At 34.6% G+C, this 21,944-nt stretch overlaps 1 protein-coding gene across 1 annotated transcript; it reads left to right on the plus strand.

Moving 5' to 3' along the window:
* The first annotated feature begins 4,286 nt into the window (after positions 1–4,286).
* Positions 4,287–10,439, plus strand: LOC134246216 (sphingosine-1-phosphate phosphatase 2-like). The gene is made up of 3 exons (XM_062728534.1): positions 4,287–5,108; positions 8,539–8,627; positions 9,683–10,439. Exons 1-3 carry the CDS (start codon positions 4,428–4,430, stop codon positions 10,254–10,256), a joined length of 1,344 nt encoding a protein of 447 aa, XP_062584518.1. The 5' UTR covers positions 4,287–4,427; the 3' UTR covers positions 10,257–10,439.
* Positions 10,440–21,944: the final 11,505 nt, after the last annotated feature.

Consider the following 21,944-nt stretch of genomic DNA (forward strand, 5'->3'; position numbering starts at 1 on the left):
TACTGTAGAATCGGGATCTTTTGGTAGTAAACCTTGAGATGGGTCTTCGTCGTCTCGCAAAACTCGGAACAATTTTAACTTCATAATTTCCACTGAAACCGCTTAAGCACTTTTTCAAATATGACGTCATTTTGGGGGATATAATATTCTACAAACCAAACAGGAAAAAAATCCGGGACCCTAAGTAACGTTACGTTTCAAAGCGTCTTTTCTCAAAGGAATAATGCATAGGCGTCGGAACGGGGGGGGGGGGGGCTAGGGGGGCTTAGCCCCCCCCCCCCCACTTTTTTTTTCCAAATATATACTTAGTATAGACATTGAACATATCTTCGTAAGTTTAGCCCCCCCCCCCCCACCTTTCCACAGATACGTCTTAGTATAGGTTAAAATTGGTAAAAGTGTTGGTGTTTGGAAGAAAATTTTTGGTACTGGAGTTCGAACGTTGCCCTCCTCCCCTCCCCCCCCCCCCGAAATAGGATTTTCGTGTTTGGGAAATAGACATATCCTTTTTTTTTTTGCTTGTCAGGTTTTTTTGGAGGTACAAAAAATTTTCTTACACTTAGCCCCCCCCCCCACTTTCAATTTGCTTCCGACGCCAATGTAATGGTAGCTAACAAACATGAAACAAGATGTGTTTGTGAAACACTGGTGCCCCCGTATGGGTTGGTACCCAAAGAAAGGTTTTGTTACAAGAAATATACCTTTGATATATGAAAGTCCTACGAACGAAGTGTAGTTATTTGTTTTTAGAAATTACACATGTATATTGAAAAATTATAACGCCATTGTGTCCTCTTTAATTGTTACCCCAGCAGTGTTTGTCGTGTGATTTAAAACTTATTTGACAACCATATAAATTAGGTTTAACAAAAATAAATCTGCAAGATACTGATGTACAAGTAACAGTAACTGGCATAATGCGCCTTTGCTTTATTCTTTAGTTTTTATAGAAAGTTGCGCGGATTCAACGATACCTTAATATCGAGTATTATAATATATATGCGATTTCACGGATAATGCCCGATTTCGAGTATTCTTTCCGACCTGTTTAAAGAAGGTAAGTTTTTCCGAAAAATCAAACATGGTTAATTATTTTTTATGCCCCCGTAATCGAAGATTCAGGGGTATGTATAGTTTTTTGTGACTTTGACCTTGCAGTTTGGCCCATTTTTAAACAAAAATTTCCCAACTTTAATCTTTGCCTTAAGTAACTTTAGAAAATTCTGTGCTAGGGCTTTCATACTTCACATCATGACATGTTCGCTGTGACAAGACCTTCTATGGGTATCAAAATATTTGACCTCAACTTACACTATAGGAAATGTTAATTGAAAGCCTGTGACTAAAAAGTTGACCTTCTACTTTGGGTACTTTTGCTTTTTTTTTGTTTTTGTTTTTTGTTTTTTTTTTGCTTGTCAAAATATTTGACTTTTGCTACGCCACTGCAACCTTAGAGTTTGACCCACTTAAAAACTTTAATATTAACCTTTACTTTTTAACCGGGATTAGCGCTTTCATATTTCACTGGTATATTCTTGTCACAAGACCTTCCTTTGGATACCAACAATTTTGACCTTTTGACCTTGGAATTTGACTGGCATTTGAGAAACTTCAACCCTCGTAATAGGCATCCTCATATATATACGGGGTATCAGAGTTTCAAAAACACATCTTTTTTGTTCATTTTTCGGATACTTTCTTTGCTTTTAATCAGAATATTGTTAATATTATAATAAAGTATGTGCAAGAAAAAAGAATAAAATATTAATGAGCTATACATTGTATGACAGTGGAATGTCAACCTTTGAGAAGGCGATAATACATGTACATGTAATTCATTAACAGTACATACTGACCCAGCGGTTGAATAAAGTCATTGGGTCAATTAACAAAGAAAAAACGTTATTTACGCCAAGCATGTGGTTCTTAAGGTAGGATTCTTCTCTGGTTTCTGACTAGATGAAACATTCAAAGTATATTTGCCTATATGTGTTATATATTGAGGTGTAAGGAATTTAAAAGACCATATTTTTCTTTCCTCATCACAATTGTACAACTTTGAATAGAAATGGTAAACTGCGTTTTTATATTTTTGGCGGAATGTTGGCGTATGAAAATATCTTCTTTTCTGCCTTTCAAAATTACATGATTGTTATATTTTTTTAGAGAAATTTTCAAATGTAAGTTAGATTAATAATGAGGGACTAAACTTTCAAAAGTTATCAAATAAATATAATTTTTTAAACAAACTAGAACTTTATTAGCTTTTAAACGCTTCCTATCAAAGTGCAGATCTGAGCCAAAAATCCATAAAAAGTACAGTAAACTGACAAAACTTTTTGTTTTTGTATCATTTTGTACATTTATAAGACTACTTTATTATATGTGAAAATAAGAAAAAGTTAAATATAGGAGGCATTTGAAAAAAACTAATATACCCTAAAAAAATTAAGAAAAACAGAGAAAATTCGAACTAGCCAATATCCAGTTAAGTTTTATTATTTATGTAAATTTGGTAATGTCGTGCTATAGACACGTTATAGTTATATGTTTTTATGCAAAAAAGAACAATCATTAAACTTTTGAAATAGAAGTAGGTATCACATGATTGGCAACAGTTATTTTTTATTCTTAATGTCAAGAAAAAAAACCTTGACCTGACCTTGTCTCGTTATCACTTACTGATATTGTCTTCTTGATTCTGTGAAAATTTCATTAATTTTTAAATATTAGAAATATGAGGTTCTTAATTTTCAAGGTATGCCTTTGAACGTATTGAATTCATTGCAATCTTATTTTAAACAAAATACATTTGTTCTGGATTACCTTTCATTTGCAGACAGAACTGACGTTAAACTTCATAGCATTTTTTTTTAATTCTATGTAAATCATGTGCTATTTTTGCGTCCTACTGAGGTTGAGTAGTCATTTTTTGCAAGTATCACTTATCGGTAAGTTTGGAGAAGTTTATAAGTTGGTGATACAGGGAAAAATATTTTAAGTCAACGAAACGCAAATTGTAAGGTCGATACAAACGTTCTTTAAACGAATGCTTTTACCGTTTGGCCTTATGTTGGCTGACATCTTAGGCAATTTCGCGAAAGCGAGGGGCGTTAATTCTAATTCGTCTGTCCATCTGTGGTCATAACTTTTGAAAGAGAAGAGATAGGGATTTCATATTTCACATGCCCACTACCCGTGACATCACATGCCCATTACCCGTGACAAAACCTTTTTAAATATACTATGATTTTTTTTACCCTGTGACCTTAAAGTTTGACCTACTTTTTTTTTTTTTTTTTTACAAAAATTAACATATTACTTTAAATAATTGACCGTAACTTTTTATAAAAGAAAAGGTAGGTCTTTCAGATTACATGTGTACTATTGCCTGTGACAAGGCCTTTCTTAATACACTATGATTTTTGACATCGTGACCTTGATGTTGAAGTTTGACATATTTTTCAAAAAATGTAACCTTTGCCTTCACTTTTGAATGAGAAAAGGTATGACTTTCATATTACACATATGTGTATCTACATGTAAAATTGACCATAACTTTTGAAAGAGGAAATTAACCATAACTTTTGAAAGAGAAAAAGTAGGGCTTTTATATTATACAAGTTTATTACCTTCAGTTTGACAAGACCTCTCTAAATATGTCATGATTTTACTACCGTGTCCTTGAACTTGAAGTGTTGACCTTTTTAAAAATGTTATCTTTCTTTATAACTTTTGAAAGAGAAGAGACAGGGCTGTCGTATTGTGCATTACCTGTGACAAGATTTTACCAAACATGCTATGATATAGACACTTTGACTTTCATGTTTGACCTTATTTAAATAAATAATTTGGTGATTAATTTTGCATGACATATGATGCTTGTTCGAAAATTATTTACATTCAGCTTGAAAGAAGACTATTTCTGTAAGCAAATTCTAAGAATTGTGCCCCCCCTTCGGTGTCTTAGCGGATGGGATGCCATTATTTATGGCATATATTTTGTTCGTTTATTTGTTTGTTGATGTTGTTGGGGGGGTGTTTGTTTGGGGGGTTGTTTTGTTTTGCTTTGGGCATTGGGGGGTGTTTGTTTTTAAGTTTGAAAATACATGTATATTTTCAGCAAAAATTTTAATATCTGACATTGTACTCCTCATATTTAAAACTGAATTTTACATATAAATTGTAACACAATCATTTTTTTTTTCCTTCTTGGTTTGAGAGAAAAACTTCGATCCACCATTTTTTTTCAACTTAGAGTAACTCCCCTTGTTTCACAAACGCTAGAGGTCACATCGGTACTTCCTTTGTGGTGAGACGATGAGCAGTCGAGAGTTTAACTTTAATCGAGAGAGTGGGTAGATAGCAAAGTGAACAATGCAGTGATCCATGATTAGTGAACAAGGCAGACGATATTGAATTAAGATATGGAGAAAATAACAAATTTAATAACGGTACTGAAAAGTCCCGAGCTTGTGGCTGATTTTCAAAAACGATGTGGTGTGGATTTTTCTGATCCTGAAACTGAAAACAAAAAAACAGAAAAGAGCTTTAAAAATGATACCAGTCACACTGAGTCAAACACTGTTCGAATGAGGAATGGATTTTCAAAACTTGCTGAAAATACTGATGTTGCTGATATTCTGAAATCGAATGGTCATGTAAAAAATGGATACTCAGTCAATGGAATCGGTCACATTTCAGAGAAAAATGGCCTGATCACTCACCAAAAATGTGATACAGAAAAGCAGATATCAGAGGAGGAGGATTTAGGAAAATCTTCTTACAAAGTTAAAAACAAACTTCTCTTTATTCTCTTTCATTTCGGTGCCAGTCTTGGAAATGAGATTTTCTATCTCATCTTTTTTCCATTTGTTCATTGGAATTTGGATGGAACTTTGATGCGACAAATGGCCTTTGTGTGGCATGTTGCAATGTGGGCAGGCCAAGCTTTGAAGGACATTATCTGCTGGCCTCGCCCTGCGTCACCGCCTGTAATTAAGTTAGAGAGTAGATATAGCTTAGAATATGGAATGCCATCGACACATGCCACTGTGGGTACCGTGATTCCCTTCAGCTTACTTATTTTACTCCGATCATATTATGAGGTGAGCATTTGAAAGAAGCTTATAGTTGACATGGTATGTGGTGTTGCATATGAAATGTAGCTAAGATGCTTAGAATTAGCATCATCACCATGGAAATTGAAGAATAAAGTTTGATTCATGACCAATTACATAACTAAAGCATTGATTTAATATGTGACAATGTAGATTTAGGTAGGTTCATTTGTCCTAAAATGTATTTGGTGCAGGGTAAAAAAAAATTAAGGTGGGTTTCCTTCTGGTGAAAAACAAAATAATTAATATTATAAAAGACACAGACTGATAGTGATACGATTGTTCATTTTGTAGCACAGATGTCACTAATTATGTAGGGTTTTTGGAAGAAATTTGGGGGGGGGGGGGGGGGGGTTGCCCGGCTTGATGTTCCTGACTGGAAAAAATTCTTGGAAAAAATTCTTGGAAAAAAGTTTGCCCTTAGCTTGGCTTTATTCCATGGATCATATCGACTAAGTGTTATTGTGTAAATGTTGTTTACATATACATAAATTATAGGCTTGTTTCTATCAAGTAATTGTAATGCAGAGGAAGTGCATGTGCACTATACTTAAAACATGAAGATTTCCTGGTGCTAAGGGGTAATTATTCTAAATTCATTACCAGGTAATCAATGTTTACCTGGCAGTAGCTTGATACATTCCTCGTGCACACAGCTGATCAATCTGATAAAGCATGGAAATATTTGAGCTTATGCTTAACTACATTCAATTAATCAAAAGTCAGATTAAGTACTGTCTAAAATGATCTCCTCTCACTCTATAAGATCTATGGATATATTAGATTTTTAAGTAAAGTTTTTAAAGCAAGAAATTTTGTCTGAAAGTGGTCTTTCACATGTCTTATTTTACTTACTCCAGAGCTATTTCAAAGTACCTAACTATCTGTTTTCCTTTCGAGAATTTGATGGAAATGAAGCAAAAAGTATACCAATATCTCATTCTGTAGCATCCTGGTGCTTGAAAACTAATTTGTAATTACTGAAATATTCTTTGTTCAAATTCATCATTTATAACAATTATTAGTTAAGGAAAGCTCCCCATTTTCAAATTGTTTGGGTAGTCTTACTAGTATGAATAATACATGAATATAATATTGAAAAATGACATTGACTTCCCCGTTATCTGTTATTTAATACAATAAATGGAGATGCAGGAAGAAATAATTAAATAATACATTTTTAGCAAATATCCTTTTAAATATCATTTATAATTATAAAAAAATTTTTTTTTTTAGATAGAAAGCCAATGGTTTTCCTTTTCTGTTTCAGATAAAAATAAAAAAAAGCTTTTTATTCAGCTGGGATTTTAGTGTTACCCATGCAGTGTATTTATATAATATTTCATGATTTCCAAAGTTGATTTCTGTTTATATATTATTCATATACAGGTACTTTGTATATATCAAAGCCCTCTGACAGTTCTTTTTTTGTGTGTGTGTGTCAGTGAATTTACTTTTTTGATATGTCTATTTTCTAGTTCAAATGTTTTCGATTCTGCACTAGGTCACCAGTTAGGAATTAAGTCAGCATGTATATTTATTAAAGTCACGTGGTACATGCATGTGTTCATCAGCTGATATGAGGATCAAGAATAATACATTCTCCTTCATAATTCTCACCCACTGGGTCAATAGTTCAACAACTTTGGTATAATCTTTTATTATCTATTTAATAATGGACTTTCCCCTTCACCAGGAATGTCACTCCTGAATGAATTCCAAGGATTTTAATCCATTGTACTTTTAGAGTGCTCATAGGGCAGTATAAGTAAGGAAAGAGATTTATCAGAAAATTTAAGTCTTTTTTCATTTTATTGTGAAAACACAGATTGAATCCTTTTACATAACATATATGTCATGATGTGGCAGTTTCTTTGACCTCTTCAAACCAGGTCAACTTTCATGTGACAGCTGTATCAACGTAATGTAACCATGACAGACTAGTATACTCTTGTCTTAAGTTACTTGCACGCATCATAAAACAAAAACTCATGTATGTATTATAAAGGCCCACTGTTATACTTACAATATGTAAAATGTTAAAAAATAGTCATTTGACCTTGTAAGAACGCATAGTCAGAGAAGAGCTGTTTATACTATATGAACCACTAAGACTTGAAGATTTGTAGCTATTGCAACAAGGATATTACATTATAAATATTTTTGCTTCCTGCCCAAAATCTTAGTCTCAGCCTGGTGCCAAGTACTTCCACCCCCTGTGTCCATTCAATTCAATATCAGTGATTATGTTGATAGCAATCCGAGAACACATAATAAAAAAGCAAGAAAAAGATATACTTTAATTCAATATTTTGTACATATTGTACTTACAAAGTTTATTATTCCAATGTTTCCTGATACAATATTTTAGTCATGATACCAAGCGCTAGTTATTAAGCTACTGGCATCAATGGTCTTTCAATTGTTTGTGAGTGCATGTAGGCCATGGTAGACCATTCTACCAGTACATGTAAGTTACACTTTGTGTCTTGGCTATAAGTATATGATTGATTAGCATTAAAATTTAAATATACTTCACGAGTAAAGTAGTCAACATAAAGTTATACTTGCATTTGTATTTTTATAAATTCGTGCTTTATAAAATGATTCACCCCTGTACTTATAAATCTTGGATGTTGATTCCCACTTCATGTTTTACCCACGGCTAAAGGTTAAAATTAGTATTCAGTCAGTCATTTTCTAAGTATGTTCCTATCTTGCTAAGGGGAAAAAGTATTTCTTTATTAATAAAAGTGTTACTAGGTGATTTTATAGTGTTCAACAACTACAATTCACTGAATAAATGTTAATAATCATAATATTATCAGTACAAGTATCTTAGTACTAGTAGAAGTTTTAGCTGTGTTGACAGAATGCATGATTTGTAATTAAATAGATTTTTTTGAATGAACACAAATGTAACAGAATACATCAATCATTTCCTGTATTTGCAATTTATAATTCGTAGTGTTTTATTATTTAATTATTAATTGATTACGTTTCAATTGATTACAGGTTTATATATTTTATTATATACCCACAAAATGATTATATGTTAGCATTTAATTTTTCAATATGGTTCTTATTCGTTTATTCTGTAATTCATTCATCAAAATTTTTCATGTAGAAAAAATTCCCTCTAGACTGAGAATACAATTTAATGACTTGAAATTAGATTATAGATTCTGAGGTACATTTCTCCACCCACCCACCCCCCTCCCCCAGAGAGAGGGGGGGGGGCTTTCAGTGGGATGAGGGTCAAAATGGTAAAGAGAGAGAGAAAATTTAATCACACTATGATTGATTATTTAAATTTATCATTAAGAAAAAATCTGATTATCATTCTTCAATTTTTATGTATTTTAAAAGTTATGAAAATTATATAAAGGATTACAAACCCTTTGCTGCTATATTGTAGGTACCTCTAGGATTGGGGGTTTTGTGTGCCACAGTGTGGATGCTTCTAGTCTGCTGCAGTAGAATTTACTTAGGAATGCACACAGTGTTTGAATTTAATGATCAAAATCCAATGAAATTTTTCAAAAATGTTTGTTAAAAACAAGAATCAAGAAAATATTCAGAATACATGTACTCTATTGAAATGTCAGTTATAAATTCGTATTAGTATATTGACTGGCTAGCGGTGGTCTTGTCATGCCAAGTTCAAAAGTTGTGGACAAGGTTAAAGTTTTTTTTTTGGACAAGTAGACAAACAGATTAGCAGACTGTGACAAAAATCTATATGCCCTTGAATCCTCAATGGGGGTATAGAAACATCTATAAGAGTGGAAATTTATTATTTTTCAGTCATATGTATTAAATAAAAAAAAATTTAGATTATGGGGCTAGCAAGTTTTTGCAATGACACTGGCAGTGCATGTACAAAATTATTGTGTTTCTTAGTTACACTGCTGTATACTATGTTAGAATGAGTCACTTTTGCTTATATGGTATTTTCTTCCTTCTTTAGACACCTAAAAAATTTAATTGCCCTTCATTTAAATATGTAGTAGACATGTCTATCAAATAGGCTTACTCCAGCAGATCAGTGATGTATTGTGTTCATGTGTGTATTTACTTATCTCATTATGTTAATGCTGCCCTGTGTTGAAAAAAAAAGGTTCCAAAGTTTAGAAGGATTTGTCTCTATACACCTGTACTTCTATCTTCTGTAAAAATATCTGGTGTTAGGTTATGGAATTAATCAATATTCAAGTACAGGTTTCACATGACTTAGAATTAAAACCGGTTGTTTATGCTTCGTAGGCATTGAGAAACTCTGACAAAGCACTTTTGCTATTTAAAAAGTACATGTATCGGCAAAATATTTTTTATTTAAAAAATGTTCCCATGAAAATATTCCTTTTGTGTTCAAAGTTTAAACAAAGAAGCTTAACTCAATTTATTTTTAATTGAGCCTATCACATTAAAATGTTCAATTCACTGAATTCAGTGAATACTTTATATACTGATGACTGACGCTCATTCTAAACGAAGGGAAGACTAGAGCCTACATGATGCATTATTATCAAACTTTTTTTCTTATTGATTTTTTTCTTTCAGGATGTGGTAGCAGGTGTTGCATTTGGCTGCCTAATCATTCCCTCAGTTTTACCTTGGGTTCATACCCTGGACCTTCTACAAGTGACTCATCCGCTTGCCCCGACCATGTTTTTAGGGGGTTACTTGTTGTTCTGTTGGGTGTATCCCAAACAGAAGATCTGGAATACTGCTCGAGCCGACACCGCCAATGTCCACGGCATCTGTGGAGGAGTGGCATCTGGATACTGGTTATTATATCAATTCGGATGGCTCACGAAATCCGAGCGGGGCCCACCATTTCCTTTACCAGCACCAACCTGGGATTGGGTCTATCTCAGTTTTCTTAGAACGCTTCTGGGTGTCTCAATTTTAGCTGTCATTAGAGCTATTTTTAAACCACTGTCAATTCATTTTCTGTGTAAACTGTACAAAATCGACAAGAAAGATATACAGGCACAGAGACGAGAAGGCTCGGAGGTGCCACAAAAGTTCATCACGTATTACATGGTGTCTATAGGTGCCAGTTTTCTAGTTCCTCTGCTCTGTTCTTATTTAGGCATAATGAGAGAGAGTTTTTACCATGAACTCTATTGATAGTTAGGGAAACAAGAACTTCTGTGTGTGTATTGATTAAGTTTGCTTTGTTGATTTTATTTATTAATTAGTAATTACTGTAGTTTATTTAGATAGTTTCTTTACATGCATCCTTGTGAAAACAGATCTATATGAAAGATCTCCGAAATGTCAGTTTTAATCTTTTGATCTATACTTAGAGTACTTTTATAGTATTCAATAGTCCTTGTTACAGTTGAATTGCAATTTCTGCAGTGGTTTTAAAATAATGAATTATTCTTTACACAAGGGATATTGTGTACAGCATGTATACATGTATTAACATTAGGTCCATTCATGATAATAGGAATATTTCATTAATTAAACAGGCCAGTATTACTGTGAATATGTACAGGATGTGAACAAATGTTTCAGATATAACCTGGAAGGATATGTTAATTATTTTAGAAATGATTTTGGAATATATTTTATGCAGGATGTACATGATGTATTTGCACATGAATGAATCAACTTTTTGGATGATTTACTGATAGGGTAATGGTTTAAATCTTGATTCATTTTTTTTTTCAATCATGTTTTTATACTCACAGGAATTTTACTTTTTTAAAGAAAATTTAATAATTACTCATGCAGAGCTACATTTTGATTGTAAAATGACTGGTTTTGAATGTATTCAAGCATAGATCAGGTACATTTGACACTAGGTTCTCATTTAGAAATAATTTATCTAGAATTATTTTTTGAAAAATGAATCTTCACCATGTTCACATAAATATCTGACAATTTATGGGTTGTCAGGTAATTTCATTAACCCACTACCTAAACATGCTGTTGCAAGCCATTGAGAAAAAAATCCAAAATTTTGTGCATTTGTAGCAAGGATGTACAGTCCATGTACAAAATATGTAAATGGGTGTTGATGATGCAAACAAAATTCTTTATTGTGATCCGATGACTGAATGGACTTTGTACCATGACACCATGAAGTGTTATACAAATATTTTGTTTACTTACTTGAATACTTGAGAGTGCAAATTCATTCATGATAGGGTCGTGTGGATAAGAAACCACTGCAGTTTACCCACTTATCTATTTTTATTTTTAAAATATGTTATCAGAATTAGGCCTTCAGAATATTATATCACTTTCATAATGGTGATTGCAAACTGATCAAGAAAAAGATACTTGTATCACTAGGGGTTAAGAGTACCAAGTACACTGTTTGAACATTTAGACACTGTTTCCTATGGAACTTTAAGGTATTTGTTCAATTGATGTGCAATATGATGTGTGTACATGTATATAAAAAAAAAGCCTTTGCTCTTGGAAGTGTTTGAGTTTTTTAATACAATGAATTCTTATAAATTATACATTCTCTGATTCTTTTGAAATGAGTATAGTTGTTGTAACGAAATGAGTATAGTTGTTGTAACAAAGCTAATGTTGATTAATGTTTTCTCCAATCATGTTATAAAAGTGATTAGTTTTCCTTTTTGAGCATGTAAGTTGATGACTTGTGTTTTAATTTATTTATTGTCAAAACTCTCAGATGAATCTTTATGACAGAGACTGGCATGAATTTTAGTAAGTGGTGTGATATGTTGGGGGGGGGGGGTAGTCTTCCTTAGCAAGCCCTTTGGGATCATTATATTGATATAAATTTAACCAATTTCTAATCATTGCTAGTCAAGGTGATGAGAGTAGCCGATCTGAAACCTTTGACTGGCAGACGTCCGGATTTCCTTGATATTTCATTCTCTGAATGTAACTTGCTATTCACAATGATCTAGTGATTTATGTACAGTACCCTATTTTTGGATTAGAAAGAGGATCATTAAGGTTCAAAATCAGAAATTTGAAAAATCTTACAATAGGACACACAAAGGCAATGTGATTTACACAATAACATGCAGTCACTTGAGAGGTTCAGTAGAGGGTATAAGATATATTAAATTTCCTTAAGTAATTTATGCATAAGTCTACAGTATTTTCCTGGCTAGTCTAGAAGAGCCTGTGATAAATGTGTTAGGTGAACAAAGTCTTCAAAGGTATTTTTTTTAAATGTAAGCCATTACTTCTATATGTATTTATACATCAGTATTTCTGTGTCTCATATTATTCAAGTATTTGCATACATAGTAGGTTTATGGTGTTGATTTTCTTTCACCAATTCAATATCCTGGTCAATGTTGTATGTTCACATAAGTACGGTACCTTGGATGGTACATTGTATGGAAATTTTTGTGTAGTTTTTTTTGTCACATGCACCTGAAATTGAATATACAATTTCATATTGAACTGCTATGTGTACCAGTGTGTTTGAATTGTATTCTTGTCCAGTGTAAAACTTCAGTGAGGACTATATGATGTCATGTGATAACATGAGTTCTTGTGGATTTGATAGGTATCCTGTGGTTTGCTGTGCAATAAATGTAGAGTTTCCCCCAGACCAGAATTCAGTTTGATATCTATATGACAATCCGCTTGGCTCATCATGCTTGTAAATCTAAGATCACTGCACCATTGTAATCATTAATCAGATTCACACATTCATTCTTTTTGAACATCGTTTTATCTTCTTTCTTTTTTTGTATTCAAAATAAATTAACACTCTGTAAAAAAAAAAAAAATCATTTTTGTATGTCAACAATGTACATGCACATTCCTCATGTTTTTGCTACGAAAATTGGTCTAGAGCTAAAAAAAAAAAAAAAAAGAAAAAGAAAAAGAAACACTGTTTAACCTGCATTCTAATAGAAATTCAGAAAGATCAATCTTGTACTTTAGAAGACCAAGTTAAGTTTTTCCATAATGAAATGTAATGTATTTTGAATTTTTGATAGCAAGATATACATTTGAAAGATTGTGAAAAAATAAATACAGCTATCAATTTAACCCATGTTCTCTTTAATGCAAAACTAATGTAACATTTTTTAATGTCTGAAGAAATTAAAATGTTAAAGTTCAAAAATTGGTTTTAGAAAGATTATGTTAATAATGTATTAGCATGAGAGGAATAAAATGTAAGTTTTACCAGAATAATCTGTTTTATGGTACATGTATTCTATGTTTCAAATCTTTGTTTTTCTGTTATTCTTTTATTATATTAAATCTAATTTGCCCAAGTTATTGTAAATGCTTGTGAATTAGAAATCCATCAATTACTGCATGACAATTTAATACTCATCTTGTTACTTTTTTTAAAACCATTTTTGTGAAATAATTGTTTCTTAATTTATGCCATCGTATTTTACACAGTACACTTTTGTTTGAAATCGATTTGGGTAAAGAGCATTGTTGAAAAATAGAACACATTTTAGTATTCTCTTTGTTTGGGAAACAATTGTAATATCCAGGGGCCATTTTTACAGTGGAATTAAATGACGAAGACCAAAAATTTAGTTTGATTGTAAAATCTGCAAAATTGATTATTCCATGAAAAATTGTGTGCAAATAAAATTTGTTACAAAAAATTCACAACATATGGAAATTAAAAATATTTTTTTTTAAATTGTAAAATGCATGAAATGGGGCTCAAACACATGTGTATGTTGGTTAAAATTATTTAAACAAAAAAATAGAAATTATAAAATATCCTTATGAAAATTAAGTTTCATGTCTCTATGCAAGTCATTATTATTTTTTGTTGAAATTTTACCTGTAATATGTATTAATCAAGTGAATAAAATATTTAAAAAAGGCACATGTTTTGAATTTATATTTGTTGAGTTTTAATAATAAGAGCAAGGTTCCCCAGGGACTTCATTTTGGCTTTGTAAAACTCTGCTTTATCTACTTCAGTCATATTGACTGATAGGTGATTGTGTCTGACCATGTAATATTATTATGTTGTCATGAATTGTGACATTATTGAATTCTCATTTCATGCCAAAAACTACATGATTTGTAAACTAATGTTAAACAAGATGTGTTCGTGAAACACTGATGCCCTAGTTTGGCATCTTATGACAATGGATTAATCTTTTCAAAAGCATCTCAAGCTCCAAAAGTCAAGGTCAAAAGATTAAAAGTGTTTGTACCCAAAGGAAGAGGATGTTACAAGGAATACAATTGTGAAATATGAAAGCCCTAGTTTTAACTGTTCAAAAGTCATGGCCAAGGTTAAAGGTTTTAAAAAGCGGGTCAAACTCTAAGGTCAAAAATATTTATAAAATACAAACTCAAAAGGTCTCGTCACAATGAATACACATGTCAAGTATGAAAGTCTAAACACCAACTTTTCAAAAAGTTATGGTCATTAAGGTTAAAGTGTGATATTTTTAGCTCACCTGAGCTGAAAGCTCAAGTGAGCTTTTCTGATCACCTGTCGTCCGTCCGTCCGTCTGTAAACTTTTCACATTTTCAACTTCTTCTCAAGAATCACGGCCAATTTTAACCAAACTTGGTACAAAGCATCCTTGGGTGAAGGGGAATTTAAATTGTTAAAATCAAGGGCCAAGACCCCTTCCAAGGGGAGATAATCAAGAAAATACAACAAGAGGCCCACGGGCCTTATAGGTCACCTGAGTATCATGTAACAACTTTCCAACAATTGAATTTAGTTTGTGTTTTAAACCAGAGGCCATGAAAATCACGATTTTGAAAGAGGCACTATTGCTTATCATAATTATACACTTAGCAATGCTTACTAGATAGTCACTTAACACCCATAAGTAGATCAGAGTAACTAAGAGAAAAATGCACTTCCATTCTAAACCATGCAATTGTGCACCCCACCCCACAGGAACCACAGACCCTGGGGCCACATATTTCAAAATTTTATCATCATAAATGTTATTTCATCAAATATGGTTGATTAATACTAATGAGTAAATTTAAAAGCATTAATTTATTTTCAGACTATGTACCCCCCCCCCGATAACACTGATCCAGGGTGCATGAAGTTAACCATTTTCCTAGATGCACCTTTCCTCATCATAAATATATATATATACTTAGATCATTGGCATAATACCCAGGAGCAAAGGAAAAGATTTTCAAAGAATTAATGTAATGTAGAGCCCCCCTCTCCTTACACCAAATAGCTAAACCCCTGACATAGGGGCCATGAAATTAACATATTTGGAAGAGGCACTCTTGCTCATTATAACTATGTACTTAGTTAGTTTATTTAATACTCAGGGTCAGAGGAGAATTTTTTTTAAAAATAATGCATTTTCACTGAATAATCTATATAGCCCCATCCTAGCACTAGAACCCCTGACCCTGGGGCCAAGAAATTCACAAATTTGGAAGAGACACTCTTGCTCATCATAACTATGTACTTAGTTAGTTTATTTAATATCCAGGAGCAGAGAAGAAGATTTTCAGAGATTTAATGCATTTTCACTATATAATCAATAGAGCCCCGCCCTAACACCAGAACCCCTGACCCTGGGGCCATGAAATTCACAAATTTGAAAGAGGCACTCTTGTTCATCATAACTATGTACTTAGTTAGTTTTTATAATACTCCAGAGCAGAGAAGAAGATTTTCAGAGATTTAATGCATTTTCACTATATAATCAATAGAGCCCCGTCCTAACACCAGAACCCCTGACCCTGGGGCCATGAAATTCACAATTTTGAAAGAGGCACTCTTGTTCATCATAACTATGTACTTAGCTAGTTTATTTAATACCCCAGAGCAGAGAAGAAGATTTTCAGAGATTCAATGCATTTTCACTATATAATCAATAGAGCCCCGCCCTAACACTAGAACCCCTGACCCTGGGGCCAAGAAATTCACAATTTTGGAAGAGGCATTCTTTCTCATCATAACTATGTACTTAGTTAGTTTATTTAATACCCAGGAGCAGAGAAAAAGATTTTTAAAGAAATAATGCATTTTCACTATATAACCTATTTAGCCCCGCCCTAGCACTAGAACCCCTGACCCTGGGGCCATGAATTTCACAATTTTGGTAGAAGACTCATTACATTCATGTCAACAGTTAGCCTGCTTGATAACCAGGAGTAAAGAAGAAGATTTTTAAAGATTGCACTAATTTTAGTGGTTTTGGCCCCACCCCCCAGGCCCCAGGGGGCGGGGACCATGAAATTCACAATTTTTGTTCCCCTTCACCCATAGATGCTGTATACCAAATTTGGTTGAAATTGGTTCAGTGGTTTCAGAGAAGAAGCTGAAAATGTTCAAATGTTAACACACGACACACGACGGACGACGACGGACGAAAATGGATAGCAATAGGTCACCTGAGTGACTCAGGTGACCTAAAAATAGGGTGGGGTCATTAAAAAATCTTCTTCTCAAGAACCACTGGGCCAGGAAATCTTAAACTTATGTGGAAGCATCCTTGGGTAGTGTAGATATTAAATTGTTAAAATCATGACCCCCAGGGGTAGGGAAGGGCCACAATAGGGAATCCAAGTTTTACATAGAAATATATAGAACAAATCTTTAAAAATCTTCTCCTCAAGAACCACTGGGCCAGTAGAGCTGAAACTTTTGTGGGAGCACCCTTGGGTAGTGTAGATATTAAATTGTTAAAATTATGACCCCCGGGGGTAGGGCGGGGCCACAATAGGGAATCCAAGTTTTACATAGAAATATATAGAATAAATCTTTAAAAATCTTCTTCTCAAGAACCACTGGGCCAGGAAAGCTCAAACTTATGTGGAAGCATCCTTGGGTAGTGTAGATATTAAATTGTTAAAATTTTGACCCCCGGGGGTAGGGCGGGGCCACAATAGGGAATCCAAGTTTTACATAGAAATATATAGAATAAATCTTTAAAAATCTTCTTCTCAAGAACCACTGGGCCAGGAAAGCTCAAACTTATGTGGAAGCATTCTTGGGTAGTGTAGATATTAAGTTGTTAAAATCATGACCCCCGGGGGTAGGGAGGGGCCACAATAGGGAATCCAAGTTTTACATAGAAATATATAGAACAAATCTTTAAAAATCTTCTTCTCAAGAACCACTGGGCCAGGAAAGCTCAAACTTATGTGGAAGCATTCTTGGGTAGTGTAGATATTAAGTTGTTAAAATCATGACCCCCGGGGGTAGGGAGGGGCCACAATAGGGAATCCAAGTTTTACATAGAAATATATAGAATAAATCTTTAAAAATCTTCTTCTCAAGAACCACTGGGCCAGGAAAGCTCAAACTTATGTGGAAGCATTCTTGGGTAGTGTAGATATTAAGTTGTTAAAATCATGACCCCCGGGGGTAGGGAGGGGCCACAATAGGGAATCCAAGTTTTACATAGAAATATATAGAACAAATCTTTAAAAATCTTCTTCTCAAGAACCACTGGGCCAGGAAAGCTCAAACTTATGTGGAAGCATTCTTGGGTAGTGTAGATATTAAGTTGTTAAAATCATGACCCCCGGGGGTAGGGAGGGGCCACAATAGGGAATCCAAGTTTTACATAGAAATATATAGAACAAATCTTTAAAAATCTTCTTCTCAAGAACCACTGGGCCAGGAAAGCTAAAACTTACGTGGAAGCATCCTGGGGTAGTGTAGATATTAAATTGTTAAAATCATGACCCCCGGGGGTAGGGAGGGGCCACAATAGGGAATCCAAGTTTTACATAGAAATATATAGAACAAATCTTTAAAAATCTTCTCCTCAAGAACCACTGGGCCAGTAGAGCTGAAACTTATGTGGGAGCACCCTTGGGTAGTGTAGATATTAAATTGTTAAAATTATTACCCCCGGGGGTAGGGAGGGGCCACTATAGGGAATCCAAGTTTTACATAGAAATATATAGAACAAATCTTTAAAAATCTTCTCTTCAAGAACCGCTGGGCCAGGAAAGCTCAAACTTATGTGGAAGCATCCTTGGGTAGTGTAGATATTAAATTTTTAAAATCATGACCCCCGGGGGTAGGGCGGGGCCACAATAGGGAATCCAAGTTTTACATAGAATAAATATATAGAACAAATCTTTAAAAATCTTCTTCTCAAGAAACACTGGGCCTGGAAAGCTCAAACTTACGTGGAAGCATCCTTGGGTAGTGTAGATATTAAATTGTTAAAATCATGACTCCCAGGGGTAGGGAGGGGCCACAATAGGGAATCCAAGTTTTACATAGAAATATATAGAACAAATCTTTAAAAATCTTCTCCTCAAGAACCACTGGGCCAGTAGAGCTGAAACTTATGTGGGAGCACCCTTGGGTAGTGTAGATATTAAATTGTTAAAATTATGACCCCCGGGGGTAGGGTGGGGCCACAATAGCCGAATCCAAGTTTTACATAGAAATATATAGAATAAATCTTTAAAAATCTTCTTTTCAAGAACCACTGGGCCAGGAAAGCTCAAACTTATGTGGAAGCATTCTTGGGTAGTGTAGATATTAAGTTGTTAAAATCATGACCCCCGGGGGTAGGGAGGGGCCACAATAGGGAATCCAAGTTTTACATAGAAATATATAGAACAAATCTTTAAAAATCTTCTTCTCAAGAACCACTGGGCCAGGAAAGCTAAAACTTACGTGGAAGCATCCTGGGGTAGTGTAGATATTAAATTGTTAAAATCATGACCCCCGGGGGTAGGGAGGGGCCACAATAGGGAATCCAAGTTTTACATAGAAATATATAGAACAAATCTTTAAAAATCTTCTTCTCAAGAACCACTGGGCCAGTAGAGCTGAAACTTATGTGGGAGCACCCTTGGGTAGTGTAGATATTAAATTTTTAAAATCATGACCCCCGGGGGTAGGGAGGGGCCACAATAGGGAATCCAAGTTTTACATAGAAATATATAGAATAAATCTTTAAAAATCTTCTTCTCAAGAACCACTGGGCCAGGAAAGCTCAAACTTATGTGGAAGCATCCTTGGGTAGTGTAGATATTAAATTGTTAAAATCATGACCCCCGGGGGCAGGGCGGGGCCACAATAGGAAATCCAAGTTTTACATAGAAATATATAGAACAAATCTTTAAAAATCTTCTTCTCAAGAACCACTGGGCCAGGATACCTGAAACTTATGTGGAAACATCCTTGAGTAATGTAGATATTAAATTGTTAAAATCATGACTCCCTGGGGTAAGGCGGGGCCACAATAGGAAATCCAAGTTTTACATAGAAATATATAGAACAAATCTTTAAAAATCTTCTCCTCAAGAACCACTGGGCCAGTAGAGCTGAAACTTATGTGGGAGCACCCTTGGGTAGTGTAGATATTAAATTGTTAAAATTTTGACCCCCGGGGGTAGGGCGGGGCCACAATAGGGAATCCAAGTTTTACATAGAAATATATAGAATAAATCTTTAAAAATCTTCTTCTCAAGAACCACTGGGCCAGGAAAGCTCAAACTTATGTGGAAGCATTCTTGGGTAGTGTAGATATTAAGTTGTTAAAATCATGACCCCCGGGGGTAGGGAGGGGCCACAATAGGGAATCCAAGTTTTACATAGAAATATATAGAACAAATCTTTAAAAATCTTCTTCTCAAGAACCACTGGGCCAGGAAAGCTCAAACTTATGTGGAAGCATTCTTGGGTAGTGTAGATATTAAGTTGTTAAAATCATGACCCCCGGGGGTAGGGAGGGGCCACAATAGGGAATCCAAGTTTTACATAGAAATATATAGAATAAATCTTTAAAAATCTTCTTCTCAAGAACCACTGGGCCAGGAAAGCTCAAACTTATGTGGAAGCATTCTTGGGTAGTGTAGATATTAAGTTGTTAAAATCATGACCCCCGGGGGTAGGGAGGGGCCACAATAGGGAATCCAAGTTTTACATAGAAATATATAGAACAAATCTTTAAAAATCTTCTTCTCAAGAACCAATGGGCCTGGAAAGCTCAAACTTATGTGGAAGCATCCTTGGGTAGTGTAGATATTAAGTTGTTAAAATCATGACCCCCGGGGGTAGGGAGGGGCCACAATAGGGAATCCAAGTTTTACATAGAAATATATAGAATAAATCTTTAAAAATCTTCTTTTCAAGAACCACTGGGCCAGGAAAGCTCAAACTTATGTGGGAGCACCCTTGGGTAGTGTAGATATTAAATTGTTAAAATCATGACCCCCGGGGGTAGGGAAGGGCCACAATAGGGAATCCAAGTTTTACATAGAAATATATAGAACAAATCTTTAAAAATCTTCTCCTCAAGAACCACTAGGCCAGTAGAGCTGAAACTTTTGTGGGAGCACCCTTGGGTAGTGTAGATATTAAATTGTTAAAATTATGACCCCCGGGGGTAGGGAGGGGCCACAATAGGGAATCCAAGTTTTACATAGAAATATATAGAACAAATCTTTAAAAATCTTCTTCTCAAGAACCACTGGGCCAGGAAAGCTCAAACTTATGTGGAAGCATTCTTGGGTAGTGTAGATATTAAGTTGTTAAAATCATGACCCCCGGGGGTAGGGAGGGGCCACAATAGGGAATCCAAGTTTTACATAGAAATATATAGAACAAATCTTTAAAAATCTTCTTCTCAAGAACCACTGGGCCAGGAAAGCTAAAACTTACGTGGAAGCATCCTGGGGTAGTGTAGATATTAAATTGTTAAAATCATGACGCCCGGGGGTAGGGAGGGGCCACAATAGGGAATCCAAGTTTTACATAGAAATATATAGAACAAATCTTTAAAAATCTTCTCCTCAAGAACCACTGGGCCAGTAGAGCTGAAACTTATGTGGGAGCACCCTTGGGTAGTGTAGATATTAAATTGTTAAAATCATGACCCCCGGGGGTAGGGAGGGGCCACAATAGGGAATCCAAGTTTTACATAGAAATATATAGAATAAATCTTTAAAAATCTTCTTCTCAAGAACCACTGGGCCAGGAAAGCTCAAACTTATGTGGAAGCATCCTTGGGTAGTGTAGATATTAAATTGTTAAAATCATGACCCCCGGGGGTAGGGCGGGGCCACAATAGGGAATCCAAGTTTTACATAGAATAAATATATAGAACAAATCTTTAAAAATCTTCTTCTCAAGAAACACTGGGCCTGGAAAGCTCAAACTTACGTGGAAGCATCCTTGGGTAGTGTAGATATTAAATTGTTAAAATCATGACTCCCAGGGGTAGGGAGGGGCCACAATAGGGAATCCAAGTTTTACATAGAAATATATAGAACAAATCTTTAAAAATCTTCTCCTCAAGAACCACTGGGCCAGTAGAGCTGAAACTTATGTGGGAGCACCCTTGGGTAGTGTAGATATTAAATTGTTAAAATTATGACCCCCGGGGGTAGGGCGGGGCCACAATAGGGAATCCAAGTTTTACATAGAAATATATAGAATAGATCTTTAAAAATCTTCTTTTCAAGAACCACTGGGCCAGGAAAGCTCAAACTTATGTGGAAGCATTCTTGGGTAGTGTAGATATTAAGTTGTTAAAATCATGACCCCCGGGGGTAGGGAGGGGCCACAATAGGGAATCCAAGTTTTACATAGAAATATATAGAACAAATCTTTAAAAATCTTCTTCTCAAGAACCACTGGGTCAGGAAAGCTCAAACTTATGTGGAAGCATCCTTGGGTAGTGTAGATATTAAGTTGTTAAAATCATGACCCCCGGGGGTAGGGAGGGGCCACAATAGGGAATCCAAGTTTTACATAGAAATATATAGAATAAATCTTTAAAAATCTTCTTCTCAAGAACCACTGGGCCAGGAAAGCTCAAACTTATGTGCAAACATTCTTGGCTAGTGTAGATATTAAGTTGTTAAAATCATGACCCCCAGGGGTAGGGAGGGGCCACAATAGGGAATCCA

Source organism: Saccostrea cucullata, unplaced genomic scaffold (assembly GCF_032062105.1).
Source record: "Saccostrea cucullata isolate Sc308-1 unplaced genomic scaffold, CSIRO_AGI_Scuc_v1 ctg205, whole genome shotgun sequence".
Classification (NCBI taxonomy): domain Eukaryota; kingdom Metazoa; phylum Mollusca; class Bivalvia; order Ostreida; family Ostreidae; genus Saccostrea; species Saccostrea cuccullata.

Coding starts and splice junctions, on each gene's coding strand:
- LOC134246216 (XM_062728534.1), top strand. CDS start 4,428: ATGGAGAAAATAACAAATTTAATAACGGTACTGAAAAGTCCCGAGCTT. Junction 5,109..8,538: donor TACTCCGATCATATTATGAG/GTGAGCATTTGA, acceptor GCTATATTGTAG/GTACCTCTAGGATTGGGGGT. Junction 8,628..9,682: donor TTAGGAATGCACACAGTGTT/TGAATTTAATGA, acceptor TTTTTTCTTTCA/GGATGTGGTAGCAGGTGTTG.